This window comes from Lynx canadensis, chromosome B4, assembly GCF_007474595.2.
Source record: "Lynx canadensis isolate LIC74 chromosome B4, mLynCan4.pri.v2, whole genome shotgun sequence".
NCBI classification, from domain to species: domain Eukaryota; kingdom Metazoa; phylum Chordata; class Mammalia; order Carnivora; family Felidae; genus Lynx; species Lynx canadensis.
This window is the reverse complement of record NC_044309.1, coordinates 43865142-43876754: the sequence shown is the minus strand read 5'-3', so window position 1 is coordinate 43876754 and position 11613 is coordinate 43865142. Positions and strand designations below refer to the sequence as shown.

Here is an 11613-nt window from a genome sequence, read left to right as displayed (position 1 = left end):
ACCAAAGTTCACTTGGGTAGTAAGTGGAAGTCAGTATTTGAAATTAGGTGCTCTGATCACAGAGCCTGTGCTATTAAAATCTGTGCTATTCTGATTTCATGTATAAGATTATTTTGATTTGAGGACCAGAAAAAAGAATCTTTGTAGGCACAGTTTGATTGGTTTACATTTTTTAATTGCATTTTTTCCGGGACCTAAGATATCATATTATTCTTTGAAATTTACTTGTGCCATAGTGATGTATAAATATATGTTTGTTTGTTTTTTTTTCCATTTGCGGGTGATAAAACACTAAAGTCCAGAGATATGGTTGATTTCTGGATGATTTTCTCAAATATTAGTTCCTATTCCATTCCTCTAAATCAACAAATAAAACAGTAACATAATGATACTCTGCCCCCAAGACCATAATTTCAAGACACTTGAAGTAGAAGCGAAACCTGAGGTATTTGTGTTATTTTTCCTGTCTCTCCAAAATCTGCTTGTTTATCGATAGTCTAAGACAAGATAAAGATCCAAGGGTCTTTGGGTATTAGAGCACGAAGGTATAAAATAATACCTATTTGTTGAGTATTTATTACATGTTTGGTACTCTGCTCAATGTTGTATATATCATATCAGATGATCCCATTACCTGTGAGTAAAGTAATAATATTAAAACCATTTCACACATGAGGAAACTGAGAGTAACTTACCAAAAGCCACACAGGGAGGAAGTTCTAATGTAGTTTTTCTCACAATGTATTAAAACCTACTTGTAGCAGAATCGAGCCGGAGTGCTTCTTAAAAGCACAGGACTCAGCGTCTTCTCAGCCTTCCAGCTGAGAACCTTGAGTATTTGTGTTTGCACATCTGCATGGTTTACCAAACCTCTCAGTTGAGATGTTTGAGAATCCCATTCACAAATTTTATTACCACCAATGTGAGAAGAAAGAGTGGCTTCAAGGAAGCTGTGGGAAAGAAATGCAATGTTTGCCTGTTATCCCGTGAAAGGGTGCCTCCCCATGTATCTATAAATACTTCAGGAGTTATTCGGCAAAAACCAAGCACAGAACTGTCAGGAAGAGATAAAACATTTTTACTTGCCGTTTTGTCTACTTGTCTACGGGCCTTGTTAAGGAAGCATTTTCTTATTTCTAAACCCCATCAGGCTTCTTGCCCAGAAACTTTTATTTTTCCTTGCACAGAAAATTACAGAGGTTGAGTCTGACCAAAGCAGACTCAGAATCCAAATTGTAATTCTGTGATGTTTAACAGATTGTGGTGCTTTTCACGCGATGACAAGTGACTATTTTTTTGCTTCCCGTGAGCCACAAGGAGCCGTGCTTAATGCTGGGCGTATAGGAAAGTCATGGTGTTTGCCTTCATGGGGTTATCGATATAGTTAGTACCCTGACCTTTTCTTAGGTTGTGCGAGCGTGAGATAATGGGTGCTATTTTATTTGAAGTATGAGAAAATGAACGTTAAAGGGGCCACACTACTATTTGGTCCATGGTTGTACTTTAGTTAAGTCATCATCTACATTGTTCTACGGAGTCCAAGTTCAGTTTTCTTTCCACTACCTTATGTTGTCTTTCAAACGTAGATATCTTGCACAGCTTCGGTTGATGAAAGCCTAGCCGTTCTCGTTCCAATTTAAAGTGTTTTTTTGTTTGCGTCTGAAGATGCAGTGAATCATACTGCGTTGACATAATTATGAGGAGAAGACAAGAAGAAAGAAAACCCATGGAAACAGAACAACTGAGAACAAATGATCAACTCACAGACTGGCTTCCGGATGCATAAAGACGGGATTAAGTTATCCCTTAGTATGAAGGGATAGATAAAGGAGGAATGAAGCGGGGTTGGTAGAAAAGATAATGTAAAGATGACTCCAAGGGGGATGAAGGGAAAAAATAAACAATTTTATGTCCAGGAAGTCCTTCATCCAGATCTGTCACTGTACAATCAAGGACCTGTCTGTGACATCCTTCCCATCTCTTTGCATTACAGGAGTGTGTCCACCTTTGTCATGCCTGCCTTCCTCTCACACATTAAGTAATGTTTGTCATTACAGAAGGTGGGGTAAATTTTCCCATTATAAAAATAGGCACAATTCATATTGTCTCCTCCATTTCCAGAAAGCTCAAACCTGTGAATGGAAAAGGGAGAATGAGTTCCTGTGAAAAACGATGTCAACAATCAACGATCAAACCCTGCGGGCAAGTATTTTGTGGCACAAAGTGGAAAAAAAAATGAAAACACACATTCAGATCATTGAGAAATTTTCACTCTGCTCGGGAGTATAAAGTATGCACAGCTGAGGAGCTCCGTAGCGATTTCAAACAGCATCGATTAAGTAGTAAGTGAGCAGTAGGCACCATTAGAGTCCAGAGAAAGAGACGGATATGGATGGGATCTAAAACTATGGAGAAGGCTTTATCTTTTCATCTTTTCATAGAAGAGCACGCTTTAGCTCTGTCTTGAAGGGAGGATAGGATTTAGATAAACAGAGAGGAGTTAGAAGAACCCCGTAGGACAAGTAGCTGCACAAAACGGGAAGGAGCTCAAGGAAAAGTAAGTTGATCAGACATTTTTTTAAATGAGGATTTGTCTTACAAGCTAGCAGATATCAGGCTAAGCACACTCTACCGTGATTGCCTTACCTTGTCTTTATTCCCTGCCACACTGCTCGTGACAAGAGAACAAAGAATGTATACATCTAATTGGTTTGCCAAACATCTGTAGGATACCTACCATGTACCAAAGCTGTTTTATGTGCCGATGATAGAGTCAACAAGGACACGGTCCCTTCTTATCAGGGAACTTACATTAAATATAAGAGGATATTGGTAAGAAGCCAACAAATAAAACATTTCAGAGAGTGGTAACAGTTACGAAGAAATGAAACGAGTGGATGTGGGGCTAATTTAGTTTCAGTAATTGAAGTTGACCTCATTGAGGAAGTGAGGCTTAAACAGACATGTGAGTCACAAGGGGGAGCCCACCATGGAGTTCCGGAGGTGGAACATTCCAGAAGAAAACAGTAAATCCAAAAGCCCTGAGACAACAAAACAAGTTGAGCTTGTTGAAAGCACAGAGGGTTCACCCGTTTGCCTAGAGTATTGGGAATGAGGCAGAAAATGACAGGAGCTAAAGCTTAAGACCTATGAAGAAATTTGCTTGTACCTGCAGTATCCTTTGCTCCTCCCCATAGTAAATACTTAGTATCTGTTGAATCAATTAATTGCAAATTTTAGTAACGATCAGATTGTACAAGTTTTAGTTATATGGTTTACATTTTAACCAGAAAGACAGAGTTTTGACATACAAAATGAGCAAAAATCTTGAGGTTGGAAACTGCAAAGCCATATTAACTATTAATGCAATTGGCTCCTTTGCCTGGCTCGTCTGTAGAAGGATGGAGCCTTATGATATGAACATTGGAACCACCTTGTAAACGATGTGCCTGATTCTTGGAGAACCCTGGCGTGAAAGAGTAGGTAAAATGATGCTGAAAAGTCCAAAGAATCCTCAAAGTAATCACTTCCAACCACAAAACAACAAGAATGATAATTTTGTTCGAAAAATATGTGAAGAGAATCGGATCACGTTAAATGCATTCACACGCGCACACACACACATGCAAATATCACAACGGTAAATTTGAGGGTAGAAATGAATGGGGAAAAATATTGGAAGTAAAGGTTGGTTGTGACACAGATAGAGAGCAGAGGCATGGGAGAGTAAGGAAGGTAGAACTGTCTTATTACCCGTGGTCACTTATTAGGACTCAGGTGTCAGTGACTCAGCTACTGCTTATGTAGCACACAGAAGGGTACAGAGCCACCTCCCAACTTTCTTTTTTCATTTTTTTAATGTTTATTTATTTTTAAGAGAGAGAGAGAGAGAGAGAGAGGGCACAAGTGGGGCAGGGGAAGAGAGAGACGGAGTCACAGAATCCGAAGCAGGCTCCAGGCTCTGAGCTGTCAGCACAGAGCCCGATGCGGGGCTCGAACTCGCAGACCGCGAGATCGTGACCTGAGCCCAAGTCCAACGCTCAAGCGATTGAGCCACCCAGGCGCCCCAAGCCACCTCCCAACTTTTAAGTAACTTGCCATCAAGAGAGCAAAGGTTCTCAGGAATAAAATTTGCTAGTTGTATTCCAAAAGTCCAGTGACTTACACATCTTTGGAGGGCACTGAACCATCTTCCCACCTCCAGACCTCATTAGTGTTCTTGCGGGACAGTCCAACCCAACGAATGAATCCCGTCCTAGACTTCATGTATTCCTATTGCAAACACAAATAAATAGAACGGTCAGCACGCTTTCACAGGTCTTGCAATGACGTAAAGACAAAGCTTCTCGATAAGACCCTGAACAACAACAATAAATTAGATTACACGTCAATATGAATATTAATTATATTTGGTGTTTAGAATTGTGCCAAGTTCGCTTGTTCCAGAATGAAAAATTGCTTGTAGAATACAGGGAAAAAAATGTTCACAAAAAGCAGATATTCTAACCTCCTCTGTGTTTATCTTTCACTGACAGAAGACTAGAGTCTATTATAACCACTTCAAATAGAGTACCAAATATGGCTGTTAAGTAAGATAATGGCAAACAACTGGAGAAAAAACATAAAAAAGAAATATATTGCTGGCGAAACTATTATTCCCTAGGTTTAACCTCTACTTGGCTTTGGTTTCATCGCTTAGCTTAGTTTTGTAGTAGCCTACAAAATTTACATATGGAAGTATTAATTTGTTTCAGTTGATTGAGTAAAAGGGAGTTATATGAGGTCTTTCTCAAAGGGATTACAAACAGCATCTGCTTTATCTCATTTGCCTTTTTCTTTTTTTTTTTTTAATGTTTATTTATTTATTTTGAGAGAGCGCACAAGCAGGGGAGGGGCAGAGAGAGGGAGACAGAGAATCTGAAGCAGGCTTCGAGCTGTCAGTGCAGAGCCTAACACGGGGCTCGAACCCATGAACTGAGCCGAAACCAGATGTTTAACCAACTGATCCATCCAGGCGCCCTCTAATTTACCTTTCTCTGCCTAGGAATGAACACTACCCACTATACGTTATGGGTCATTGCCTATTGCCCCAATTAGAATATAAGCTCCCCAAGGTTAGGGACTTCTGGAAGTTTTGTTAACTGCATAGGTTCAGATTCTGGACTCGTTTCAGTGCCTATTTGTGGAATTGATGGATCAATCAATCAATCAATCTATGGGTAACAAAATTAAAAGGAGTCAAATGTTCGTATACGCTCATACCTCTCAGAAAAAACAGGTGAGAATGCATTCTTGACAAATAAAAAGTGACTTGAGCTTCTTGACAGATGTGAGACACAGACTGGCATTCCATAAGAGACAGTGTCTGAAAGTCACCTTTAACCGCTTATTTTTTAAAGCTTCAGCCATAACTCACCTTTCTGTTAACCCCCTGTTCTTTTTGCTAAAATACACCCACATTGTATACTTCACTCTACAAAGCATAGTCCACCTGTCGTTCAACTATTCTTTGTTTCTCAAAACTGACATTGCTTCCTCTTTCATTCGTAAATCTCCAATCTGGCATCAGCTTAGGGTAGCAAGATTCAAGACATGTTTCCATGTCTTCCATTAATCTCTGGCTGTTGAAGTCGAGGTTTTCGGGCACTCTCTTCTTTTGCCAGATTGGAAAGAAAATTAATGTATTTCTCCGAATGCCGTCTCTGAGTTTCAGTCCACAACACGAGTTAGTAGATGAAACAGCACACGCAAAGGAGCATGCGTGTCAGTGGAATGTTCTCCTCATGTCTGGTCCCACTTCTGTGGACTCCAGCTCAGGAAAGTAGAAGTCAGTTTTACTGATCAACTATGTCAGTTTTGTAGACTATGACTGGCTTGAGCATTTGCATTTGGTTTGATCTCTGCATGCACACAACCCAAATCCTGATCTTGTATTGGAACTTATACTTGCGTTCATGTTTAATATACAGAATATGATACTTACCATAATAGAAGGTGTAGGATGAATACCATAAATACTTTATACCTTTAAAAAAACGTTTCAGGGGCGCCTGGGTGACTCAGCCAGTGAAGCGCCTGACTCTTGGTTTTAACTCACATCATGATCATGTGTTCAAGCCCCGCATCAGAGTGGAGCCTGCTGGTGACGCTCTCTCTCCCTCTCTCACTGCCTCTCCCCTGCTAGCTCTCTCTCTTTCAATCTCTCTCTCTCAAAATATTTTTAAAAAATTAAAAAATGTTTTAATAAACATATTACTTAAAAAAATAAAAAAAATTAACCTATTATTTGGTGGAAGGGAGACTCTAAGGTGTGGTTTCTGGTTTGCTTCCAGGATTCACAAAGACGAGAAAAGCTATTCTAAATAATAAAGAGAGAGTGCATGAGTGGATGTGAACATAGTTCGCTTGAAAATAGAGCCTTTGGGGAGTCTGGGTGGCTCAGTCGGTTGAGCGTCCGACTTCGGCTCAGGTCATGATCTCGCGGTCTGTGAGTTCGAGCCCTGCCTCGGGCTCTGTGCTGACAGCTCAGACCCTGGAGCCTGCTTCGGATTCTGTGTCTCCCTCTCTCTGCCCCTCCCCCACTCATGCCCTGTCTCTCTCTGTCAAAAATAAATAACCATTAAAAAAAAATAGAGCCTTTGTTAGAAGCTGTCAAAGAGGAAAATGTGGAAGAGGCAACGCGTTTTGCAGAAAAATTTCAACTGAAATCCTGTGTGTTTCGCAAATGAGATTGTTCCCCACCCTACCGAAGAGCCTGTGGAAAGGTGGAGTTTGTATCATAGTTTGTTCAAGTTCAACTGTTCAACAACTTAGCAGGACCCGGGGAGCCATGCAGTACTGTGACGACATTGTTATTTATATTTTACAGTGATTTGAGCTGCTGAGTTTCTTTATACTTTCAGATTCTTTTGTGAGTTAGTAAATGGAGTTAGGAAAGCTGAGAAAGCTTAAATGACTTGTCACAGGCGTAAGACCAGAATTCGAAGTCTCATTAGTTCATTTTCACACTTTTTACTCTCAGCTGTGGTCATTTCTACTGGGCTTGATAAGGTTCTCAGATTAGTACAAACTGTAAGACTCGAGAAACGTGTGTGTGTGTGTGTGCGCGCGCGTTGTGTGCATAAAATCAAATGCTTCACTTACAATTTTGCTCCGCATGACTCCAAAATATTTGACAGAAGAATCTCCTTACCAGAACTTTCTGGCTGGTAATCTTCAGCAAAGTGGCGTTCACGTTAACACAGTACTGCTTACTCTCTTCCCACGTCAAGTTGTGCCTGAAAAATCCATAGCAACTATCGCCGTAGTATCTCCAGTTTCGGTCACATGGGCTGCATTTATGGCCTTAAGGAGAAACCCAGCATAGGAATCTTTACTTTCTACTTTTCCTTTTTCCCTGTATTCAATGTTGCTTGCAGATCTCCAGATTCCCTACAGATAACATCACAGAAATACTCGGGGGCGGGGGGCGGGGGGAGAGGAAGAGGTTACAAAACCATACTTACTGGCGCCGCTCTTTTGTTCGGATTGTTTTATTAAATACTGGCAGAACTGCTGTGCCAACCGGTGCAGAGTGCCTGAGAAATTTTTGTTCTCCACTTGTAGGTAGTTTCGCTCTGTGGCAGCTGGATGTAAACATTGGGTAATAATTTGTCATCAGGATGATAACGGTGATGCAGAGACCTTTCAATGAACTCTACTTTCAGTAGAATTGTCAAACTGAGTGGTTACTGGATACACATGAATAAGCGAGGACTGCAAAGGGTCTGGGGACAAGGGGGGAAGGGGACCCAGAACAAATTAAGAACTGCGCAAAACTGACACCTGGTGGTCATCCAAAAGAAGTTGAGTTATATGAAGGAGACCATCGCAAAGTAAGAAAATGCCCTCCTGATCAAACGAGGTGCAGGTTTTGAGATTTCCTTGAATGCAGGTTGCTAAGCAGATTTCAAAGGTGGATGGCACGTTACTTTGTTTTTCACGTCATACCAAAATCTCTTTTGATTTAAAAAATACATTATTGATTTCTGGTTGTGCTCAAAATATTGTGATATTCGGGTGAATAAAAGATGGCACAGGAGGGGCGCCTGAGGGGCTCCATGGGTTGAGCTTCAGGTTTTGGCTCCGGTCATGATCTCATGGTCTGTGAGTTCGAGCCCCTTGCGTGGGACTCTGCTGTCAGTAGAGAGCCTGCTTCAGATCCTCTGTCCCCCTCTCTCTCTGCTCCTCCCCCACGCATTGTCTCTCTTTCTCAAAAATAAATAAAACATTTCAAAATATTTTTAACACTACTACTCACATTTTCCAAAAAAAAAAAAAAAGATGACAAATGAAAGATTCTACAATATCTTATGAAAAATAAACAGGTACACAAACCAGCAACAGCTACATCATGGGCTTTTAGATTTATAAAAAGAAGGGCTTTTAGACTTCTAAAAAGAAAAAAAATGATAATTTTTTTGTGTGTGGGACACAAATTGTTTCTGACTGAAAATAAACACATTCATTAAACACAATGGGAAGGAGGGCTTTTAGGAAGAGGGACTAGAGAGAGCAAACTCTCAGGCGGGGAAACCGAGAAAGCCCCATGTTGGTCGGGGCGTGGGATATGTGAGACAGGGAGAAAAAAAACTTGAAAAGATCATGGGGATCTAAACCGAGCAGGATCTCCAAGACCAGTTTAAAATTCTTGAAAAGGATTGTAATTAATAAATCAGCAAAGTGATCGTAAACAGAAGGAAAAAGTCGGAAGTCGAAATTGAGAATTTCTTGGCAGCCATGTAGAAGATGATTGAAATAGTAACAAGTAGACCCACAGTGACAATTTGGTTCAGGGGCATCCACCCGGACCCTCAGGTGTTGCTTTCGCCAGGTCAACTCTTTCCCAATGAGTCAATACTTACACATCATCCACAAAGCCACCAGCCCAATAACTAACCCCACGCACAAGGTCAGCAGAATCAAAGCCATCACACGCCACAAAGGTGAGGAAGCAGAGTCAACTGTGGGCACACAATAAAGATGTTAGGGGGCAGGCTATGTGGCAGTGTCACCTCTGCCCTTGCTCTCTCAAGGTTATCTGAGTGATATAAACAGATTCATTGCCAAATGTTGCTAGTGTTCTTTTGGTGATCATCAATAGCGAGCATAACCCACTCCCCATGCCACACACCCATCTTTTTCCAATGGATTTCGACTCTGAGTCAAAAACGACGATTAAGGGTTTTGTTTCTTGGTCTTCATTGTGTTTTGTACCCACCCCCCTAAATGATGGCTTTTATAAGCCACAGCTGGAGAATCATACCCATTGGCTGACATCTTCGAAAATGAAGGTTAGAAAACATTCTTTCCCCTTATCCGCTTGATTTTGATTCCTCCCAGCAAGAAACTGTGTAAACCTTAGGGTAACGTTCCCTGCTTTTATCTTCTATCGCTGATATTCTAAATAAGTCTGTCTGAGCCTATGTAGGTATTAGTCAAATTCTGAAGAGAAGGAAGTGTAATGCCCGAAGTTCCGAAACCTCCCACAAAAGTCCACCAGAGTCGTAAGTCAAAGCCAAGCGGCAAGGGTCGTTTATTGCAGGTTCGAACCTGGTCCTCTGCGCACTCGTCGCCGGTGACGCAAGAGGCCACGATCAGGGTTGGTACAGCGTTTTTATAGACAGAGACAAATAGCACAGGGGAGGTTTCAAATTATGAGGGGCCTGATTAGTTGATTTTAAAGTAAGGACATTTGTTGTTCTCTGATTGGGCGTCCTTTGTCTGTCCTTTGGCGGGAAGGCTTTGTCCGTTACTTGTGGCGGGAGGAAAAAAGGGGGAAGGGGGTAGGGTAGGTGGGGAATGTGCTAAGCAAGCAGGTTTACAGAAGCGAGAAATGCCGGTTAGTTTATGTATAATCACTCATTCCATTACATATCAGACTACATTTAGGAAGGTTTACAACCCATTCTACTACACAGCGGGTTACATTCAGGAAAGGCCTCACAATGCTCGTAGCAAACAGCAAGCAAAACAGACTTCTCAGCAATTGTATTTCTTATCAAAGATCCATAATAAGCAGAAAAGAGAACTTTAGCTTTAAACTAAGGCAGGGCTGTCATTTGGATTGTTCCTTTCAGAAGGTCATCAGGAAAATGAAACTATACGTGCTACCCCTAGCAGAGAAGGGAAACTCCGACTGACCGGTTTCAACAATTAATTTCCAAGTTGCTGGCTCCGGGCACTCTTACCTGAGGTGAGAGCCGGTTTTCGACCTTTAATATTTAAAGTGACATATCCGTCTTCATCCTGCATGGCTTCCCTTGGACTACGAGTGAGCTTAGGGTCCAATGACTTTGCAAACTTGTAATGTCCACTCTTAATGATTTCAGTGTTGGCGAGTCGATGATCCTCCTCTCTCTGGTAAGGAGGAGCCATAGGAGTTGGGGGACATGGTTGTTTTGTTTTGGTTGGGTTTGGGTTTGGGTTTGGGTTTTTTTTTTTTTTTTTTGGATATTTTTTCTTCCAGGAAGCCCTTTCCTAGCTGTTCAGAGATACAAGGACCTTGAACGTAAAAACATACAAATAATAACTTGCCGTGAAGGAGGAGATATGGCATTTGTTTCCTGTTTTCTTTATCTTCAGCCCTGAATGAAGGAACATCTCCTTACGTGTATCCTTTCAAAGAACAAAAGTTCATGCCTCATCTTCGCCTTAGTGGAGCCTAAATCATGTTGTTGAAATGAACCGTTTTGTGATGAAAATTTCCTGGGCAAAACACGAGCAGATACATAGCCTCTTCCACGGTGAGGAGAAAGTCTAACATAATTTGATCTAATATGAGCTCTATGAGACGTTTCAGGGTCTTGTGTTAGAGGGCAGCATTTCTAACTATAGCCTACACTTCATCCAAATGCGTGCATCTTCCACAAATTATATTTTTCAAAACTTTGAGGACTCTGCAGGAAGCAGGCTTCATACTGCTTGGGTTTAGGCATCAGAGAAAACCCACCAAATAAAGTGAAATAAAGCCGAGTCGGGGATGTAGGCACTGCCTTTCAAAGGTGTTCACTTTAAAATGAATTTCCAGCAAGGGGCAAATCATCATGAAGCGAAATTGTGTAATTACAGGTATGGTGGTGCTTCGATGAAGAGCTGTTTGTGAAAGGGACAGGTTTCTAGTGCCCTGCACATCGGAGTGTGATATGTGTTTCCACACATTTAACTGTATAAAATGGGTTTTCAGGTTGTTATTGTGGCTCACACTGAAAGGAGTTGTAAGAACAGCCAGAGAGGGGCGCCTGGGTGGCGCAGTCGGTTAAGCGTCCGACTTCAGCTCAGGTCACGATCTCGCGGTCCGTAAGTTCGAGCCCCGCGGCGGGCTCTGGGCTGATGGCTCGGAGCCTGGAGCCTGCTTCCGATTCTGTGTCTCCCTCTCTCTCTGCCCCTCCCCCGTTCATGCTCTGTCTCTCTCTGTCCCAAAAATAAATAAACGTTGAAAAAAAATTAAAAAAAAAAAAAGAACAGCCAGAGAGAGCTAGTTGCTGTGCTAATGTAAGAATATTAGTGAGGACTCTATTTTGTCATTAGGGTAGCTTTTATATAGTTTTATAGCAGACATATATAAGTATATAT

At 41.5% G+C, this 11613-nt stretch overlaps 1 protein-coding gene across 2 annotated transcripts; it reads right to left on the bottom strand.

Moving 5' to 3' along the window:
- Positions 1-261: 261 nt before the first annotated feature.
- On the bottom strand, positions 262-10567 carry CLEC1B (C-type lectin domain family 1 member B). Of its 2 annotated transcripts, none has more exons than XM_030321677.1 (6): positions 10230-10561; positions 8904-9002; positions 7506-7625; positions 7193-7344; positions 4166-4272; positions 262-2132 (listed from the first exon to the last, which is right to left on the bottom strand). In XM_030321677.1, the coding sequence occupies exons 1-6, from the start codon at positions 10414-10416 to the stop codon at positions 1988-1990; spliced, it is 810 nt and encodes a 269-aa protein (XP_030177537.1). In that variant the 5' UTR covers positions 10417-10561; the 3' UTR covers positions 262-1987. The 2 variants fall into 2 exon arrangements, with proteins under 2 accessions (XP_030177537.1, XP_030177538.1); XM_030321678.1 differs by lacking the exon at positions 262-2132 and adding an exon at positions 3190-3211 and having other exon boundaries at positions 10230-10567.
- Between the last annotated feature and the right edge of the window lie 1046 nt (positions 10568-11613).